The 21,976-nt window shown below is 36.7% G+C and overlaps 2 protein-coding genes and 1 long non-coding RNA gene across 3 annotated transcripts; 2 read left to right on the forward strand and 1 right to left on the reverse strand.

Moving 5' to 3' along the window:
* The first annotated feature begins 88 nt into the window (after positions 1 to 88).
* On the forward strand, positions 89 to 6,671 carry LOC116293264 (deoxyribonuclease TATDN1). The gene is made up of 13 exons (XM_031700673.2): positions 89 to 244; positions 338 to 358; positions 472 to 516; positions 660 to 709; positions 1,007 to 1,070; positions 1,910 to 2,059; positions 2,165 to 2,207; positions 2,895 to 2,980; positions 3,597 to 3,637; positions 4,657 to 4,733; positions 4,808 to 4,878; positions 4,966 to 5,098; positions 6,040 to 6,671. The coding sequence occupies exons 1-13, from the start codon at positions 205 to 207 to the stop codon at positions 6,134 to 6,136; spliced, it is 918 nt and encodes a 305-aa protein (XP_031556533.2). The 5' UTR covers positions 89 to 204; the 3' UTR covers positions 6,137 to 6,671.
* LOC116293238 (beta-secretase 2) lies at positions 6,405 to 21,225 on the reverse strand. Its single transcript, XM_031700644.2, has 19 exons — positions 20,765 to 21,225; positions 20,586 to 20,639; positions 19,538 to 19,583; positions 18,321 to 18,415; positions 13,222 to 13,294; positions 12,508 to 12,564; positions 12,348 to 12,412; positions 11,996 to 12,067; positions 11,564 to 11,668; positions 10,874 to 10,937; positions 10,724 to 10,785; positions 10,107 to 10,203; positions 9,821 to 9,875; positions 9,388 to 9,539; positions 8,790 to 8,822; positions 8,476 to 8,608; positions 8,177 to 8,214; positions 7,662 to 7,775; positions 6,405 to 7,218 (listed from the first exon to the last, which is right to left on the reverse strand). Exons 1-19 carry the CDS (start codon positions 20,978 to 20,980, stop codon positions 7,067 to 7,069), a joined length of 1,683 nt encoding a protein of 560 aa, XP_031556504.1. The 5' UTR covers positions 20,981 to 21,225; the 3' UTR covers positions 6,405 to 7,066.
* On the forward strand, positions 18,351 to 19,989 carry LOC116293274 (uncharacterized). Its single transcript, XR_004196793.2, has 3 exons — positions 18,351 to 18,425; positions 18,852 to 18,974; positions 19,500 to 19,989. It is a non-coding gene; the product is annotated as an uncharacterized LOC116293274 (long non-coding RNA).
* Positions 21,226 to 21,976: the final 751 nt, after the last annotated feature.

Consider the following 21,976-nt stretch of genomic DNA (forward strand, 5'->3'; position numbering starts at 1 on the left):
GTTCGAATCGTCAGTACAGTTCTAAACTCTTTTTTATAGACGGCGTTAAAGTTAAAGTTTCCTTTTTATTGACTTGTTATATTCAACAGTACACAAGCTGGCGAGTCTTTGATGGCCTGCGTGTCGGCCAAACACAAACTGTTGGTTAACCTAAGGCTAGTCTTTGAATGACTAAATACTGATTGGATTTCCTGTGGTGTTTTGATGCTTCGCAAGATGGCTGAACGTTCTTTGAGGTTCATTGGTAAATTTTTAAGAAGATCCCTATAATGCTTATTTTATTTCTATTCCTTTTTTGCTCATTTTTCAAATGTTTTTTTTTTCATACACGACAAAGATATTGGGGTAAATTTAACTGGTAAGCAAAATTAACTTTCAAATCAATTTTAAACATAAGTTTAAGAATAGGTAGGAACTTTTAAATATTACAAGATTATAAAGAACTGATTAGGTAAACTTCTTCAACTACAGATCCAGTGTTTAGAGGGAAATATCATGGCAAGCAGGCTCACACAGGTTGGATTATCCATTACTGGGTTTTATTCTTACCATTATAATTTTAATGCCAGCTGTTGATGAATAAAGTAAGCTTATATCCAAAGAAATTCAAAACCCTAATTACTATGCTCAACATTGATATGAAAATTTGATGTCAATAGATGACTTCGAAGATGTATTACAAAGAGCATTTAAGGTTGGAATGAAAAAGGTGTGTAGAATGTATAATTTTATGATAACAATTCACAAGTTTGGATTATTTTACCTAAACTTTAATACTGTAACGATAAATCAAAGCGTAGTTCCAGTAATTATCCCCCACAGAGGATTTGTTTTTAAAAATACCCCCCTGAAATTCCAATTTTCTTCCATACAATCTCTGTAATTTTGTTCTTTCTTTGACCCCCACCCCTCAGAAATTCCAAATTCCTCTGGGGGGAGAGGGGAGCAGCATTGTTAATTTCTTGAACTATGCACAATATATGAATTATTTTCATCAATTTTGCAGATGATAATTACAGCAGGGAATTTAAAAGAAAGTAGGAATGCATTGGAATTGGCCAAAACTCATGGCAAGTTACATTTTTAAATGAGACCACAGTTGGAAAAGGGGGTAGATAGCAGAAGTTTTCAACCCCCACCTCCCCCCCCCCCCCCCCCCCCCCCCCCCACTATTTCAGAATTGAATCTACTTATCAGCCCCAAAGAGATGCTCTGCTGGATAGGGTATTGTTTTTCAGGTTTCCGGCCTTAGACAGGGTATACGATTTCCATGATATTGCCTATGTCCTGGACAGAGTCATCATTCTAGCATATGTTGGTTAACCCTATCTGTCATGGTTTTTTTCCTGCCAACAAACAATTTTAAAGCGCAAGTGCTCATATAAAGTTATCTACAGTGGGTCATTACAGAAAAATTAAAAAAAAATACAAAAATTTACTCCAAGTTAATATAATTCTTTATTATCATACATTCATTATATTTATTATATAGTTAGGATAGTAAATACGCCCTGATTGGTCAAAAACTGTGCTTTATTAGTGAACGGATCACAGTGCTGATGCCTTCCACGCATGCAAAGTGCTGCTAAATCCTGAGACCTTCTTTCTTTTTGCGCAAATATATTCAATACTCAAATGAAATTAGTATATAATATATAATATAAATATAATAAAACTAATAAAACAGCTTTTTTGTGCTCCGTTCAGTAATAAACGCACTTAGGAAACGGTGAAGCACTCAAGAAGTGTAAGAAGCACTGGCCTACGGCTTGTCCTTCTCCATAATTACAATTTTTTCGTGCTTATGTCACTTCCTGCGTGCTTTATTACTGAACTGAGCATGGAAAAAGCTGTTGTATTTGTTAAATACAGTACTAGGTGTCTAATATACTGCTTGTTTTACTGATAGATGTACTATATTGTACAGTTGGATGTCATCCAACACGATGTGGAGAATTTGAAAAAGATGGAACCAACCCTGATGAATACTTGAGTGATTTGATTTCATTTGCAAAAGAGAACAAAGGCAAGGTGGTTGCACTAGGAGAATGTGGCCTAGGTAATTCATAAATGAAAGAAATCATATAATAATACATAAAAATCCATTGCTTTATTTTATAATAATGCTTAAATGTCAAAAAGAATATTTTCCTACTTCTTGCAGATTTTGATCGTCTCCATTTCTGTCCCAAGGAATTACAGCTAAAGTAATGTAGTAATGATTTCTCTGAAATAACCTTTGGGCTGATCTATGTCAATTTGTGGCAAACTCACAGATTGAATTTAGTATACTTATTTTGGGTTTGACTCACAGGGAAGGATCAGGAGGTTTATTGTCTTTGGCTTTCCTGGTTTTTTTAGTTCATAATAAATTTATTGTGAGTGTATGTGAAGGCACAAAACACTTTCCAGCCTCCTTAACCTGTTGTATCTTCTCATATGTTCAATGTTTTTCTTCCAAAACATTGCCTGTTCACCCATTTACATGCTAGAGAGTTTGCCAAAAATATTTTAGTATCCACCATCAGTTTCTCTCTGTAGAGTCTAAGGCAACATGGGTCTAATAGGTCAAATACACTGCTAATGCATCATCTTTCACCACCATGAATCCAATGGTTCAGGTAACTGGTTTGAGCCCTGTGAACCCCACACTTGTAAATTGAAATGTTCAATGTGTTGTTATCTCCCTTGAAACAAGGGCTTTTCGCTGGGTTCTCTGGTATTCCTCCCTCTGTAAAGATTAACATGGGAGTTGAGAGTTGTGTGTATAGATTGATTATTCTTACTAAATGAATGTAGTAAGCAGTGTGTACCCAGATTTATTTATTTATTATTACCAATGACCAAAATTTCATATGTTAAGTATTTTAAAAACACATAACTTGTGCCATCAGGTATTTTGAGAAGCAATTTGATCTGACTGAAGCTATCAAACTTCCAGTCTTCCTTCATTCAAGAAATGCACACCAAGATTTCATAGGTTTGTTCTGCCTACAATATATAATGGAAAATTTACATTATATATTGTAAATTACTTTGCATAACTTTGCGATCACCAACTCGCTCACTGTTATGTATCACCATCTATCAAATCCAATTCCTATGGCGGACGCGCTTTCTCAACATTTGCACCGAAAATGTGGAATTCAATTCCTGAACACATTAAAAGTGCAGAATTTAACAGTATAAACTTTCAAAGCTAAACTTAAGATATTTTTATTTCAAAAACATTATTTTTAGTTAATCATATGTATATCTGGTGTTGCTAGGCGCAATGAGGTTAGAAATATGCGTTGTTAGGCACATTGAGGTTATAAGTGTGGCCTATAAGCACCTATTTATCATATTATTATTATTATTATTATTATTTTCTCTGTTTACATTTAAGATTTCAAAAAAATTCAAATCAATTTTCAAATAAATTACATTTGCACATGATCATGAATATAATGAATCTGAGGTGGCAGGGCCTAAAACAGAATTCTAGATTTCCTTACTAATAGGCCATCTAAGATAAAATTATGATAAATAATTCAAGATATTGAACGACTGATTTTAAAATGTACTGATAATGATCTTATTCTTGTTGTGTTTAGATATTATTAGAAGAAACAGAGACCGATTTGTTGGAGGAGTGGTATGTATTTACACAACATTCCCACATCCAGCATTTCTAGCTATTCCTGTTCCATATAATAATATTACTGCAGACCTTTTCAATTTGTGATCGAATCCTAAAAAAATATCTTTCGTTGAATATTTTTTTGTGACTTTAAATGATTATATCTATCATAATCTCTTGAATTTTGATTCTTTGGAATAAGACGTTTCTAACGCGCATGCGTAGGGTGAGATTCGAGAATTCGATCGCTTCGATAAATTTCTTTAAATTCAAGGGGAAAAAATAATTACAGAGAAAAACTCGAAAATAGAATTCGTTTGCTTGAAATACTTTATAAGTGTCTTTGTTTCTTCGTGTAAAGGGAGGAAGTTGCATCCCACATTGGTTGTTGACCCTTCGTTTTCCCTATATAAATATGCAAACGACCCTATACATGTCGGAAGCGCACTGGCGTTTGAGGAGTACTATCATCGTATCGTCCCCGTGGGCTGATCTGATGGTAAGCTTCAGAAGGCCTTCTTAGATTTCCATTTCGGGGTCTAGCATTTCCACCGCTTCTCCCGTTGCTTAGCGCACGGTTGAGTTGCATACTAAACGACACCCCATTCGTGTGAGTGTTTCGGTATAATTGTATCCTTACTTTCCTTGTATCACTGGATACATGTTTCGCATTTCGAATGGCGCTTCCACAGGCACTACAAGTTGTAGTATGCCATCGTTTTGAATTTTGAACTTATGTGGTTCGGTAGTTGTGCTGGGTTATGATGAATTTTCAACCTTTCAATGTGTAATTAATCATTTTAGCCCATACTGAAGCTCACCAAAATGAGAGTATTTTCTTGTCTAGTACCGTGTTTTGATCTAACTGTGAGTTGATTACTGAGATGTCTTTGTTTTCGTAACAAGAAAACAAGCTAAGATGGTGTATTTTTCTGACTAATAAAATCCGGCTGAATCGAAAATTGTTTTTTTCATAAAAGGTTATTCATTCGGGTATCTGCGAGGGGTTTTAACGACATCTTGCTTTTACACAGGCACACTGCTTCACCGGCAGCAAAGAAGAAGCCATCGATTACATGGATCAAGGACTTTTTATCGGAATTACTGGATGGTAATGTTCTGGACATTGCTACTTTATATACGCAAAATACGCGATTTTAGTACTAACATTATCTTTCCCTCAAGTTCTCTAAAAACGGCAGAAAATATTGAAGTTATGAAGACTATTCCTTCAGAAAGAATCATAATCGAAACAGGTATAAATCTTGTGCTTTTTTGTTTGGCTACTGTACCGTGACCCAAATATGTTAATTCATATCGCGTTACTGTCGTCACGCTTTCAGATGCACCGTGGTGTGACATACGACCAACACATGCTGGATTCAAACACATTCAAACAAAATTTGAGACGAAAAAGAAAGAGCGTTTTGAAAAGGGGTTTTGTGTTAAAGGTCGAAATGAGCCAGCTAATATTATGTGAGTATATTCTATTTGAAATTTTTTTTTCTCCTCCTAACAGTCGTAATAATTTAGATTTTGTTGTCAAAAATACAGCTTTTTCTTTTTTTCTATATAACTATTTAGATTATTAGGAGAGTTTTAGTTTGTAGTTTATAGGTCAATTTTTAAAATATGGATAGATGAGGCCTTAGATGAAACGACTGAAGAAGAGTGCCATCCCGGGGGGGGGAGTGCCATACAAGCCTTTCACGACTTCAAGTCGCGTAAAAAATGAGCCAGCTCAACTAGAAACCGTGGGCAGCTGTTCGACCTCGTCGGCACGCTGTATCTAGTGAGCTGGCAATCCCATGAAAAAGTAGTACTAGATATATGAGGCAATAACCCGTGGGCTTACAGCTATTTTCAAAAATGTTTGTGAATTTGTTATGCCGAACGTTGCATACCAAGCTCAAAATGCACTATGGGTGACATGAATCAAATCAGAGCAAGGTCACAACCATATGGAATATTACCAAACTTCATGGCACATTTTTCTGGTATATTTTCTTCAGTGCTGACATTATTTACATATGAAATCAATATAATTCATGTCAATACGAGCTTGGTATATCCAGTGCATGCAACATGCATAAAACCTCCACCAACAATTTTTAAAATAGCTGTGTATTTTGGAGGGCTTATTATAGAAAGGGGTTTTGCAATTCAAATTTAGTGGGCTTATTTTTGGAAAGGCTCAAATGTTGGCTTACAGTATAAAAAACATATGGACGTTTATCATACAACTACCATGTTTATTCTCATCAGAATAAAAACTCTTGTTTAACAACCGTAAATGTATTTTGAAGCACTGGTGGAATCTATCGTTAAACCAACATGGATACCTAGTGAAAAAGGTTAATTCACTAATGGGTAGAGCTTTTAATTTCTTTTCCTTTTGTCATATTTTCTTATTGTAGACAAGTCTTAGAAGTAGTCGCTGGAAGTCGTGGAGAGGACCCTCAACAATTAGCTGAAACAATTTACGAAAACACAGAGAGGTTGTTTTTCAGCTAAGCAAAATAATGTCAGAAAAAACTTTTTCTGTCTCCTTTAATTATTACTAATATCAACTGCTGTAGTGACTCAGGCCCCATTAAAATATCCCCCACGTGCACACAACCACACAAAACGTTTGTGTTTTTTTTACAACCAAGATTTGAATACAAAATGTGGAAGGCGCAAAATTTGTTGAACTAGCTCCAGAAAAATCCTAGAACAACCCCTGCAAAATATGTATCGGCCTGCTCGATCGTAATTATAAAAACAACAAAAATACATGTACGACATCTAGCAAATATTTTTATTTAAAAATAATCTTTCATAAAAATTAAAAATATATAGCTTGTTAAAGACTAAATTAAGCCATCATTATATTTTTTAAAGTTTATCAAAATATTTAGAAATGAAATCATTTCTAGTATACAAACTTATTCTTAGCATATATTAGGTGTGTATATTATCCCATAGCTCTCACATTATAGGAGAAATTAAAAAATACAGAAGGTCAACTGAAGTTCGAAAAACGTAATAAAAAAATAATTGCCGTAAATCGTATTACTTCTTGAACTTGGATTTTTTCTATTACTTTAGAAGCTTACAAAGTGCTGTATGTCAAACAATTTTCAAATTGCTTACTATCAATCACGTGACTTTTTGGAGTTGACTGGGGGCTAACAAGCGGTTGACTGGGGGGCAACTAGCGGATGCTAAGTCAAAACACATCAAAATAAGTCCTCGAACTATTGTATTTGACTATTTTCACGACATCAAACCAGAAAACAAGAGATCAAAACAACCTCCAGGATTCTACAAGTCATCAAAAAAGAGCTATTACCGGAAGTGACGTCTATTGATAGCAACCTATTCAAGCACTGTAGTTGGGCAAAAGTGCGCATTTTCTCGATTTTTGATTGGTTCATAGTTGGGCAAAGTTTAAGTCATTTGTTATCGCCGTTGGTCATCATTCTCTCTCGCGTTAACTTGGTAATTGTCCTGACGGGCCTTTAGCATTGAGCGTCGACAGCAGAAATATAAAACAACCATTATCACTAAAAATATCAGGGAACCTGCCATAAGAACTACCCAGACTCCATCCACTGTAAGAGACAAAAAAAACAAGGTTTATTGGAAATATTTCAAATGTCAGTTCAATTACAAATCACTTTATTCCTATCTTTTGCGTAAGTACAAATGCTAATATCAATAAAAGAAAATATGACAAATTAAACTGGGATTCCCGCATTTATCAGTTTTAATGAATTTTAATTTGTAAATCTATAAACGTTTCAAAATATTCTATGCACAGCTGAGATTGTCTGGTTTCTTTCTGTGTGCACTTTTTTGCATTTCTTGCGAAAATTGAAAACTAAAATGTTTTTAAGATTAAATATTCTTTTATTCGTTCATTTTTTTTTTAGAGTGAAACTTCTGGCCTAGTTCTCATGCTTCTCAAACCAGTCTTTCGCACTCATTTTCGAGATAGGAATACAAGCTTTGATAGGATCCAATCGCTAATTTAGACTTATAAATAAAGGTTTACCTGCACATTGCTTGTACATGGGTAGAAGGGAATCGCAGTACGCTTGAAACTCTGCGCTGCCATGGCCTTTTAAAAATGTTTGAACTTTTGCATCATCAAGCATGAATAATCCACCTAAACCAGATTGGAATGAAAATATCGTTTATTAGGTAAATCAAAGATTATACTTATTCATTTGTCTCACGATTGTGGCAGTTGTGACGACCGCGACGTTTCGACTGCTATAGCTACTGCTATAGTCTTCATGAGGCGATTACGTAAACTGCCACAATCGTTTCATTCTATTGCTTATCGTAGTCAAGCTTCTGAAATCATTTATTCAACAAATTTGAGGGGGGAAGCATCAATAATTCACCTACACGAAGGAAAGGACGAGCACCGTCGGTATCAGATTGGGCGGCAATTTCTTAGTTAAGTTTGATCCATTTTTAAAAGTAAGTTGAGAAAAAATATTCGAAATATGAAGAGAAGAAAACATTGGAAATTTATTTAATACAATATCCAGTAGTTCTTACCTTGCCAACAAAATCCTTTTGTCGTGCTTAGATAAGACCTGCATATAACAGATAGAAGATAAAATAGAGTGTACCACAACTGGCAGGACTTCTGGAGACGCAGTCGTTGCCAAAAGTAGAAACGAATTCTACTTTCCGCAACGATTACTGCAACTTGTCTCTCAACATTTTTTTCAAATTGCGCTGTAGATTACATGCTGCAATGCTCCATGCAACTTATGCAACGCCGTTGCGAGACAAGTTGATGAGAAAATTGCTCCGTCTAATCGAGCCTTAACACAAAACACACTGGTGGTTACCTCACTCCGTTGATCCAAACCACGACTTTGCCGTTTGGACACCAGACTCCTCCTTCTTTTATACACGGGTCACATGACATTGCGCACGACTCGCGAGGCATGTCGGTAGCTTTACAGTATTTATGAAGACGACCTGTATAAGGAACGATAGGTAAGAGTGAGGCTGGGGCGTTTACGTGGTACTGGACGAATTTTTAAAGGGTCGATTTTTTAACCCATTACCTCCCCCCCCCCCCCCCCCCCCCCCCCATGGTTCAAGTTCAAGAAGGCATACCGTCAGTTATAATTTATGTACTGCATGTATGCGTACCTACCTGTAACAGTGTTATTAACTCGCATTGGATTGCCTGAAAACAAAATGCATGGAGATCGATAAGATAAATTGGATAAATTGCGAAGGCACTGTAGATTATAGAGCGATTTAACTAAATATGACTGGAAAATTCTTCATCGTATTGTGGGTCTGCCGTATCTTACCATGCCCATAACTACGCGTTGTGATTGGATGCGGTGGGGGGTGAGGATGGGGATGCAGAAAGCCATTTCAATGTTACGGAATGTAAGTGCTGTAAGCTAGTACCGTATATGATACGAAGGAACACCAAGTCTTCTATATACACTAATCCACAATTCAAAAAAAAAAAGAGTTTATAACTCTAGTATTATTTAGTGTTTTCCGCATAAAAAATAAGCCCAAGATAAAGGCGTTGCGCTATAGGAGCAAAGACATAAGTTGAACGTGTCCAAAGCCCGCTCCAACCACTACCCTCGCCTCGTTTCAAAGATGTATATTATCAATCATGACAGAACGTGCGCATGCGCAACATAACCCTGACCTGATGCAGTCAGTGCAATCATAGATCAAGAAGAAACCAGTCTTTATGCTGATTGGTTGGTCTCTACTCTACTCACCACAAGGCCCTTCTTCAGGGTGAGTCAAATTACTCGGTGCAAATCCTATTCGCTGATTGGCGCGGTCAAATATGACTACATTTCCTTCCATGGAGACTTCACCCAGCACTGCCCCTGAAGGCTTCAAACCGATGCTCAGACAATGGAAATCACTGGGGATTCAAAAAAAAAAAAAAAGGATCTATAAATTTTTTTTTTTTAAACAGATTTGTGAACGGTTAATGTTTCACATTAATATGTAAAAGCGGTTTTTTCGTATGAGTGGTTAGATCGATACGATACGTAGCCTTACTGTGATAGCCGTACTGTACTTTACCGTAACCGTAACTACCCATTGTGATTGAATAAGTTACTGGAAGACAATGGGAGGCCATTATGTCGTACCGTGTATGTTACCCATGCACTTCATACGAACACCGCTCTAGTCACTTACTCTTGCTTTCTTACGTAGTGTTTGCCAAGAATCGTAAGACCAAAAGAGCCTCCTCCTACAAGAAAATTCTTGATTACTTTAGTGTTTATTAAAAAAGCATTTTGTCGTTTGCAGTTTATCTAAACCTGCCCAAACTCGGGTTGTAACAGCGTTCTATAAAATCTAAAGGCAAGAGAGAATGATTTTTTTTCATTTCCTCTTGCTAAAAGTCTTTTAGATTGGAGAAAATTTTTAATGTTTTTAACTGTTAAATGTTTTTATGTTTGCGTGTACATGTCAAACTTACGCATGTCTGTTAAGTAGATAGTTATATAAGGCCACTGATAAGGGTCCGTGTCCACGCAGTAGCTTTTCCAGAACCTCTCGTCGACAGGAGGGCCTCTCTGTAAATATTAATATAACCAAGATTATCATCAAAACTTTCGCCAGTATTTGCAACAATGTATATAGCTAACAAACCTGTGGCCCTCGTTCTATGATCAAATTTGATTTAAAGAACGAAAAATTTATAGAACGAAAAAGTGATTTTTGAGGAGGGAGGAAAACCAGAGAACCCGGAGAGAAACGCTCGAAGCACAGGAGAGAACCAACTGGGAACTCTACTCACATACAACACCGAGAGGCGAGCGCTCTAGCTCACCGCTACGCCACCCGTGCTTCTCGAGAATTTGATTAATCATGTAATGTTTGATTGCTGGGGTTTTACCAAACAAAGGAATTAATGTCACATGTTGCGGAAGTATATCTAGATTCTACGAGTACACCGTGTCTCTGGGCCCAAAAGATAACTTCATGATGCGTACACTAGATATCCCTTGTAACAGAATTTGTTGCATACGCTCTCTAGCTCCCCCTCCTGCCTCACAGCCAATGAACCAGCCACCTCTTCTGCTACGACGTTACCTTTTTTAGCTCGTTAATGACAGCAGCATACACTATTGGTGGTAGCAAAATATCTGTTGTTCCTGAATAAATAATTAAGACAATAATTGATGCTGTATACTAAAACGACCCTCTGCTATATTGGTTAACACTAACAACATCATATCTTACCACTATCTACGATAGCGTCAGGAAAGAAACGAGACGACAGGCCAACACTGTTGCCAGCAACATCCTGCAAGTATAAGACGTTACCCAGTTTGCCACTTTTTTTCGTTTTTTTTTTGTTTTTTGTTTGTTTGTTTGTTTTGTTTTGTTTTTTGTTGTTGTTGTTTTTTTTTTGTTTTTGTTTTTGTTTTTTTTCGCGCTGATCGAGACAAAGCCTCACGATAGGTGAGAGACATAAACAATCAGACCCGCAGCCCGAATGCCGTCTGATTTTTTCATTGTAAACCTACTAATCGAACAAATAAATAATCTTAAAAAATTAAATTAGTTTGATATAATCAATTTTTTTGCGGTTGTTTTGTTTTTCTAAACTGGTCTTTTATCGCTACTAGTGGTCTAAAGCTACGGACACACAGTGCATGCAACATTGCGCATGCAATTGGTTTTGCGACGCAATTTTTTGCACGCAACGTTGCTGTAGTAGAAAACTATCTTACATCAGCAACATTGCCTGCAATATCGCACGCAATGTTGCACCGTGTTTCCGTGCCTTAAGGCCTATGGAAGATAGTCTCATTTGCAGCTCAGTGTTCTCAGTGTCAGTCCAAAACTCCCCATACAAAAACCGTCTACTGAGGGACTAAAGGATAGGAAGGTCCCTTTTTCTTTTACAGAATTAATTTTCAGACTTACTATTCCCGTCATTGTAACACTATACCACGTTTCTTGGTTTATTTCTGTGAAGTGAATAGGTCCATCAAAAGTTTCTTGTTCAGGCCAATCAAGCCATATCTGACCCTGTAGGTGATATTAAAAAGAAAGAAGTTGAAGTACATAGTAAAACAATCAACCAACTCTCCTCCCTCGCATCGGATTCACGCCACTCGTGTTGACTTAAAACGTGTATCCCAACGCACACAGGTTACATACACACGTGCGAACTCGAACTCGGTAATTATTTAGAGAAAATAGCTAGCAATCAGGCCTGCGTACATATCTGGGGGCCCAAATGTTGCATAATGTCATTTTATAAGTGTGTGACTGATTATAGAAAAATTGGGGGGGCGGGGGAGGGGGCAGCCTCTCTCCTTGCTACTCGCCTTGCAATAAAGGGCATATTCTTACCATTCCATTACAAAGACCCAGTGTAAATACATTCGGTACTTTACCATCCTGGACGAGCTGATCGAATAGAGGCTATGAAAGATAAATGCAATCATCAAGGTAGGTCGATAAAAAAGGCCAGAAAACACAATTAAATATTCAGAATAATATACGATATCATGCAGCTTTTGTCAGTAAGACGTTTTTCTCAAAGTCCTCAACAAACTCAGCGGTCATTCGCCACCAATGAGTATCTCCCATGTATAGGGTGTAGCACAAGGAAAAGTCTTCAAACCACGCAAATATTTTGCCTGAGGAATCTTATTTCTTTTATGCACGTTTACGGCGCGCGTCTTTCTAGCGGGGCTATTACCTCAACTCCATTTGTGGCAAGACTTCTGTAAGCAAGACCCAAAATACCTTCGTTGATAGAGTTTTCTGAACACAAAAATGCATATATAAAGTTTACCAAACAAGTTTAAGGGGAGAAATTATGAGATTTTTGTTAAAAATTTTAAAAAGTTTTTACAAACTCAAAAAGAAGTCTTTCTCGTTTCGAATGACTGCGAATTCTGCAACCGTTTTGGGACCTGCGAAAAAAAAAAAAGTAATGAAAAATTAATTATGCCGTACATCCACAGATTTGTTTTATATGTTGCTATCAATATATACGTCACTTCTGGTAATAGAGTGCACGCACCAAAACCGTGAACATTAAATAGTACTAATTAGTACTATTTCATGCAGAATCCTTTGTTTTCTATTGTTTAATTATCACTACTTAGTGCTAAAAATTAGTATTTGTTTCACGGATTTAGTGTGAGCACTCTAGCTGTGTTTTTAATGGCTTGTAGAATCTTGGAGGTTGTTTTGGTATCTTGTTTTCTGGTTTCCCATGTCGTAGAAATAGTCAAATACAATAGTTTGAGGACTTATTTTGACATGTTTTGAGTTAACATCCGCTAGTTGCCCCTTAGTCAACCACTCGTTTGCAAACTCCAAAAAGTCACGTGATTGATAGTTAGCAATAGAGCGTCATTTTACTCATTTTCATAACTACTCGACAAAGACAAGCGATATTTCGAGTCGTCTGGGTTTTTGTCTTTCGTCAATCAAATTTACAAGCCTTACAACGGTCTGAATTAGCAATTTTTAAAACCTGGCCAGACGTCTTGAGCTACGTAATTAAAACGGACTTAAATTATATGGGGGAATAGAATTCAACATGTAATCTGCATCAGTCTTACCATCACCAGGAAATCCCACTATGTCTCTATATATGTTGCCTGACCACGCTCCCTTGCCATACTGGGTCTCGATCTAAAAACAAAACCTTTTGTTTTATTTCCAGCTTTCTTTATGGACTGCTTCTACTCTCTACAGTGTACCTTTATACTGTAGTATGCAAAAGCTATCGTTTTATGGGTTTCATTTTGTTTTTGTTTTTGTTTTTGTTTTTGTTTTTCAATACACCTCTTTAGCTTGGGCGTAACGTTTTCTCATTTCAGACCTTTATCACGCGGCAGCCATGTTGGTTCGCGTGGCCTCGCATTCAAACGTTTGAGAATGAGATTACGCATGGTTAAACAAAGATTTTTATTCTCCCGAGAATAAACGTGGCACCGTGTGATAAAGGCTTATTTCTTATAGGTTTGGCCTTTCCGAGGCTGCACAGAAAACTGGTAACGAGTAGGACGCGCGTTGAATCGTAAACTGTATTAGGGTTTACGTTTACTTGTATCTTCAAACATAGTAAATTCTACTCTGCTTCAAGGAAGTTAAGACACATAGATATAAGACTAAGTATGGATATGTTCAAAATGATAAGGCACGGGTCACTTTAATAGTTAAACTAGACGAGCACCGAGACGTCCCTAATATTCGTCGAAAATGAAAAAGTCCTACTCGTTATCAGTTTTCGCGTAATCTCGGAAAGGCCAATAAGGTTCTTTGTTTTAGTTACATTCATATATATTTTTGTGCTTTCTCGTGCGCAAACTATGAACAAAGAAATTATACTCTAGGGAATGACGACTGCTCTGAAATGGGAATACATTCCACCTTGCATGCTGGGCCAATCACGGCGCGCGTTATATTTTCCAAGGACCAGCATGCTTTTCGCAGGTCTGTACAAGCAGTTCTCTTGCGAAGTCTCTGTCAAGCGTCATGTCGGATAAAAACATTTACTGGACGAACAGACCGTTGCAGCAGCCCAGGCGGTATTTATTCCACAGTCTGGCCAGCCGACTCAGTTGCCCGCAGGTAATTTGTCTCAAGTTTTGGTCTACATTTGTTTTTCCAAGTGTAAATAACGCCCAGAAATAATCGTTTGAAATTGTCGTCCTGCTCCCGGCCGGGCCTTCTACTTGCATGCATTCCCTTTCGCGCCTCTTTCGGCTTTTCTTGTTCTCGATGCTGCTTCGCTGTATCTATATTCCTCTTCTTTCGAGTTTTCTTGGTTACCATGTGTTTCTTATCTTTCCTAACTTTTTTTCCCCTTTTGCTTGTTATTTGCATGGCGTCCTATGCATGCTGTATTCGTTCCATTCTTTCGTTGTTCGTAAATTTTTAAAGTTGCACCTCATTCTATTCACAGTTTCTATTGTTTGGTGTCGAAGACTGCGTTTTTTTACTTTGCATGTTTTATCCTTCTTATTCTGTGTTTGTCATAAGTCTCATTTTAGAAACCGTGTAGCATAGTTTTAAGTAGAGGACTTATTTGGGGGGTTTGGGAGAATGCCTCCGCCCTCCTGAAAATTTTGAAATTGAGGCTCCGTGATATGCGATTTCAAGTTCTGCGGCTTTGAGGGGCAATTGCCATATATTTATTGACGACTCCTAATACTCCAGTTTATGGCATCAAATCCAGTCCTGTTTTCTCATTCTAATTCCTGTGTGAGGATAAGCCTGCATATACTGTAGTTTTAAGAGTTGTCAAGTCTTTAGTAGTCTCATATACAAGAAAATCAGTATTGTTCAAAGCCCCTGCACTGAGGCCTGTGCAAGCATGTCAATAGTTTGTTCTACCCCATCTGAGTAGGCAACAGTTGTTTCTAAATTTAGGCTTTAGTCTTGCAAGAAAGTCATTGTTGGAGTGATTTTAACTTGCTCCTTAACGGAATAGCAAGCACTATACACGGTAGTAGACTCTAATTCCATTGTTTTCTCTTGTTTTACTTTACAGTTTTAGTCACTAATTTTACAACTTTCTTTCAAGGTGAAAGTAAAATCACTATGTGTGTTTTCTGTTCAGACATTAATCTGAGTAGGAAAAATGTAATGGAATAATTGCTGAGTAGGCAAAAATTATTGTGCATTTGAATCAAGGCCTACCTGAGTAGGCAACAATTACTATGCATTTATATGGAGGCTTTTATGAGTAGGCAACAATTATTATGTATTTGATTCGAGGCCTACCTGAGTAGGCAAAAATTTTTATGCATTTGAATGGAAGCCTGCCTGAGTAGGCAACAATTATTATGCATTTGAATGGAGGCCTGCATGAGTAGGCAACAATTATATACATTTGAATAGAGGCCTGCATGAGAAGACAAAAATTGTTATGCATTTGAATGGAGGCCTACCTGAGTAGGCAACAATTATTATTATGCATTTGAATAGAGGACAACCTGAGTAGGCAACAATTATTATGCATTTGAATCGAGGCCTCTCGAGTAGGCAAAAATTGTTATGCATTTGAATAGAGGCCTGCATGATTTGGCAAAAATTGTTATGCATTTGAACCGAGGCCTACCTGAGTAGGCAACAATTATTATGCATTTGAATGGAGGCCTACCTGAGTAGGCAACAATTATTATGCATTTGAATAGAGGCCTACCTGAGTAGGCAACAATTATTATTATGCATTTGAATAGAGGACAACCTGAGTAGGCAACAATTATTATGCATTTGAATCGAGGCCTCTCGAGTAGGCAAAAATTGTTATGCATTTGAATAGAGGCCTGCATGATTAGGCAAAAATTGTTATGCATTTGAACTGAGGCCTACCTGAGTAGGCAACAATTATTATGCATTTGAATCAAGGCCCGCATGATTAGGCAAAAATTGTTATGCATTTGAATAGAGGCCTCTCGAGTTGGCACAAATTGTTATGCATTTGAATAGAGGCCTGCATGATTTGGCAAAAAAATTTATGCATTTGAACTGAGGTCTACCTGAGTAGGCAACAATTATTATGCATTTGAATAGAGGCCTGCATGAGAAGACAAAAATTGTTATGCATTTGAATGGAGGCCTACCTGAGTAGGCAACAATTATTATTATGCATTTGAATAGAGGACAACCTGAGTAGGCAACAATTATTATGCATTTGAATCGAGGCCTCTCGAGTAGGCAAAAATTGTTATGCATTTGAATAGAGGCCTGCATGATTAGGCAAAAATTGTTATGCATTTGAACCGAGGCCTACCTGAGTAGGCAACAATTATTATGCATTTGAATCAAGGCCCGCATGATTAGGCAAAAATTGTTATGCATTTGAATAGAGGCCTCTCGAGTTGGCACAAATTGTTATGCATTTGAATAGAGACCTGCATGATTTGGCAAAAAAATTTATGCATTTGAACTGAGGTCTACCTGAGTAGGCAACAATTATTATGCATTTGAATAGAGGCCTGCATGATTAGGCAACAATTATTATGCATTTGAATAGAGGCCTACCTGAGTAGGCAACAATTATTATTATGCATTTGAATAGAGGCCTACATGAGTAGGCAACAATTATTATTATGCATTTGAATAGAGGCCTACCTGAGTAGGCAACAATTATTATTATGCATTTGAATAGAGGCCTACCTGAGTAGGCAACAATTATTATTATGCATTTGAATAGAGGCCTACATGAGTAGGCAACAATTATTATTATGCATTTGTATAGAGGCCTACCTGAGTAGGCAACAATTATTATTATGCATTTGAATAGAGGCCTACCTGAGTAGGCAACAATTATTATTATGCATTTGAATAGAGGCCTACCTGAGTAGGCAATAATTATTATTATGCATTTGAATAGAGGCCTACCTGAGTAGGCAACAATTATTATTATGCATTTGAATAGAGGCCTACCTGAGTAGGCAACAATTATTATTATGCATTTGAATGGAGGCCTGCATGAGTAGGCAACAATTATTATGCATTTGAATAGAGGCCTGCCTGAGTAGGCAACAATTATTATTATGCATTTGAATGGAGGCCTGCATGAGTAGGCAACAATTATTATGCATTTGAATAGAGGCCTACCTGAGTAGGCAACAATTATTATTATGCATTTGAATAGAGGCCTACCTGAGTAGTCAACAATTATTATGCATTTATATGGAGGCCTGCAGGAGTAGGCACCAATTATTATGCATTTGTATAGAGGCCTGCATGAGTAGGCACCAATTATTATGCATTTGAATAGAGGCCTGCATGAGTAGGCAACAATTACTATGCATTTGAATGGAGGCCTATACCTGAGTAGACAACAATTATTATGCTTTTTCAAGAATGGAGGCCTGCATGAGTATGCAAGAATTATTATGCATTTGAATGGAGGCCAGTTGCATAATGTTTTTCCTATTCAGACAAATGCATTTAATAGAAAACATATATAGGGATTTACTGGGACTGTGAAACAAAGTTGTAAAATTAGTGACTAAATATGTAAAGTAAAACAAGAGGAAATAATGGAATCAGTGTCTACTACTCTGTAAAATGCTTTCCTTTTTTTCAGGTATGAAGTAAAATCACTCTTACAATACCTGCTAAACTAAACCCCAAAAGTCAGAGACAACTGTTGCCTACTCAGATGGGGTAGAACAAGCTATTAACATGCCTGCACAGGACTTGATGCAGGGGCTGTAAACAAATACTTATCTTCTATTATGAGTTTACTGCCCCTCAAAGCCTCTATAATTGCCAATGTTTTAGGGGGACAGGGGAATAAATTGTCCCGCACTAACCAAACTAGACCTCCACTCAAAACTATGCTCTACAGTCCTTGTGATGAGACTTTAAGGTAAAATATTAAGGTAAAAATAAAAATAAATTAAGAAATGGTAGAATAATAAAAACAAAACATCCCAAAAACTTGAAGCCTATGACATCATTTGAACAATATACGCTCTCTAGTTTATTGCTGGTTCCGTTCTCTCCCTCTCCTGTTTCCACATTCCACATATACCCTCGACGAAACTAGTCCCCAATCTCTCCTATTCTTATAGAAATGTGAAATGTACTGATGTTAATAGTTAGCTATGTATGAATAATAAATTGCATGGGTTTATAGAATGAATAGGAGCCAATAATCTAAAATGGATCATTATGTACATGTATACATGCTTACTGGTATATGAAGATTTTTAGCAGTTGACGACTTGCTAGGGAAGTAAAATGTGTCTATCTGGCATTTACGTCCGTACTCATCTTCACAGTTTGGTCCTGTTGAGAGGTAAGAAAACCACTTTTCAAAAATATTAACCAGATAAAGCTAAAGCTAATTTGCCTATGTTGAAAGCCATATGTTAGATTGTTTTGAAATATGCAAGCATATTTTCTAGAAGAGTCTATCTTCAAAATTTTATATGCTAGAGTGCATACCATATATCCATGACAAACTTTGTAATAAAATGGAAAAAATTTGCGCAAATTAGTAAGTTCAGTAGACCTCAGTAGTCCATAGATCTAAAAAGCTTTGCACTAATTTATGTGATTTTGTTATTTAGCTTTTTTTATGGATATATGGTATGCACTCTGACTTTGAATGCCATATACATTAGTTTTGAAATATTCAAAGCATTGCTAGAAAATTTTGTTTCAGAAGCAAATGTCAATTTTACATTCCTCATAGATGCATGCTGCTTTCGACATTTTCCAGGAAATCCTGCTCAGGAAGAGGGTTGACACACAATGAGCGTCCGCTAGATACGTTTCTTTTGATGGCATTTTATACTGTACATCTTATGACTGGATTGGATAGTTGCAGTTGGTCTAGTTTACGGTAAGTACATAATGTTGTTCATCTAATGGCTGATAAGTCACCAGTCATGATGACCGCCCAAATTAGTCTTAGCTTGGTCATAGCTTGTTTCTGGCTTAACTTTACTAGTCAAAATGACCAGCAAGACAAACATTTGACCAGACGAGTTCAAATTCTGGGTGGACATTGTCCAATGTGCGGCTATTATTTTAAGCCATGTATCTAGTAAGAAGCTAAGCAACCCCAAGGATGTCTACAGTATATCTCACGGGAATGTTAACATGTCCATGCGTGATTTCCGCTGGCAGTCACCGCAGTGACTACACTCAAGTGCGTGTAGTGCACACAGAAATATAATGAGCCTTAGACTGGTGTCCTTGCACTACATGCACTATTGAAACTGCCTATTGCTCACCAAGGATAACCTTGATCAGAATACTGGAACACACTTAGACTGTTAAAGTAGTCCCTCAGTCAGTACTGTTAGTTTTTTGTTTTTTTATCATCCAGCACCTGGCAACTTTTCATTTTTTTTTTTTTTTACAGTCATATAAAAAACCTAATTAAATTAACTAATTAACTACCTGCAATTGCCATGTTGGATGAGCCTGTGTCAATCAGAAATTCAAGCTGTAAGGTAAAACAATTCATTGTGAATAATAATTTTACAAAACGGTTGGTCTTGGTTAGACCTTTATTACTCGGCTCTTTATTAGTGAAAGTACAGTAGTACCTCTTTCACCCTAAGTGGATTAAACCAGTTTTAACGTTGTTAGGTAGAAGAAAAAAAGCGTTAAAACTGGCTTGATCCAAAATCTCACCACACAGGGCGAAAGAGGTACTACTTTTCACAGTTCGACGATTTTCTTGAGGTTTTTAAGCATCGCATACATTTTCTCATAATATGACACCACAGAAACCTAGCTTGGGCTACCTGTGGAACGGAGGGCAAAAATGACCTCTGCTAGCAGGGAAACTGATGCGAAACATAACAGTTTTACACGATAAAATAAAAATTCATATTTACATTTAGATACTTGATGACAGTCGAAAACGGGATAACAGTTGCGTAAAAAAAACGAAGAATAAGAATATTTGTAAAATATTTTTTACAGGTACTGGAGAAAATCAGTTACTATAGTTCTATTATCGTATAATACTTGGATCCGCCCTCACGATAAAATAATCAATAAATGCGTTTTTATGTAAGAACATTTTAAGAAACAATTCTGACACCAAAGATAGATATTTTCCTACAAAATTTCAAATATAAAAAAAAAAGAAAATTTCAATTTTGTAAGTGCAGTGAGACTGAATTTTTTCGCTCCCTAATTCGTACCAGCTGGTACCAACAGAATTGCCGGTCAGTCATGCAAATGAGAAGGGGAGAAATAAGCGCCTATTTTCAGAAATTCCGCTAGTTTTTGTGTAGTTTTTGTTATTTGAAACAAAATAGACATGGCAAGAAACTGTTTACCGCAAAGGTTACTTCCATAATGAAAAACAGCCATTAGAACAATAGAAAACCAGTCAGTCAGCTTGACCTTGGTCAATCATAACCATAGAATTCCTAACATTAGTTAGATTACTAGAAAAATCAGGCCATCGCCTGATCGTAACCTTTCGTAGTACCTTTTGTGGTGGGCTTCCTACGTCCAGTTCAATTACATATGCGTATGAAGTACTCTGTGAGATAGAAAATAAAATCAATTAAATTAGTTCCTTGTAACTAAAACAAATTGGCCACCAAATACACCGGTAAATACACCGGTTAATCAGTGTATGTAGACTCCATAAATATAAACAATTACCCTAAGTATGAACTCCATCTCTTCTTCTTTGATATATGGAGGTCTTAAAGGTTTGTTTTGACTACCTTTATAATGGTTGTGATGCTTTACTTTCTTTTTGATGTCGAACGAGAACATCGTCGACTTGGCTCGCTCGACTCCTGCAAGCTGACCATCCAGGAGATGGACGAATGTAAACATTAAATATGCACAACAAAGAACCCATCTGCGAACCATAACAATGTTTTCTTTCTAAAATACATCGAAAAGACTGTTCATTAGAGAACTAGCTACCGAACGAGGACATCTTTTCATCAAGTTCTCTGTCGCAGTTGTTCGAATCAATGTAAATGTACCAAGAGGAGCCGGTTCTAAGTGATATCACACATGTCGTCAGTACATCTGTTTTAGAGTATTGGCTGTCAAACTACCCGCTCTTTGTTGACATTAGAAATTAAAATCTGTCAAATCGAATGACATTTAACCAATTGAAAAACTGTTAAGTCTTATTTCGAGAGCTTTTCTATCAACATTTTCTCTTCGCAAAATACTCGAAATGTGACTAGACTTGGAAGTTTTGTTTCAAGTGAGCTCAAAAAGTCGGTGATATTTTGGAGAAAAATTTATCCGCTCAATTAAATTCCAGAGCCGATCTTCTGATATAAAAGATAAGTGGTACTCGTACACTGAGCAGTCATGAACTAAATTGAAATGAAATCGCTAGACCTCTATTTTCCTTGGTCACTGTACGTCTGTCTGTACGTGTCGATTGGTCGAGGAAGATTGACCAAGGAAAATAGCTCGCAGTCTATGAAATCTCCGAAACTTTAGCATAAATAAAAGAAACCAAATTCATTAAACTTTGAGTTCGTCATATGATACGAAACGACTTAAGAGAGTTCATAGAAAAAAACACCAGCATTAATTTCAACAATATGAGCGCTGACAGTCGTTTTATGTTCTTAATCAATTCAAAATCAGCGTCTCTACAAAGAGCCATATCAGCATACATTCATCAATGTATGCTGATACGTGAAAATGAATTAAGAAAATTACCTAATACATAGTATATATATATATACCTATAATATATTTGGAATCAAACACTCATGTACTATTAGTATAAGGTGCCAAATAAAATTGTATTGTATATTGTATTGATAACTGGCACTGAATGATGAGTACTCTGGTAATATTTTTAATGACTTGTAATTAAAATATTTTATTTTATAT

This window comes from Actinia tenebrosa, unplaced genomic scaffold, assembly GCF_029948245.1.
Source record: "Actinia tenebrosa isolate PJP-AT-01 unplaced genomic scaffold, QUT_ActTen_1.0 PGA_scaffold4__44_contigs__length_22323623, whole genome shotgun sequence".
Taxonomy (NCBI): domain Eukaryota; kingdom Metazoa; phylum Cnidaria; class Anthozoa; order Actiniaria; family Actiniidae; genus Actinia; species Actinia tenebrosa.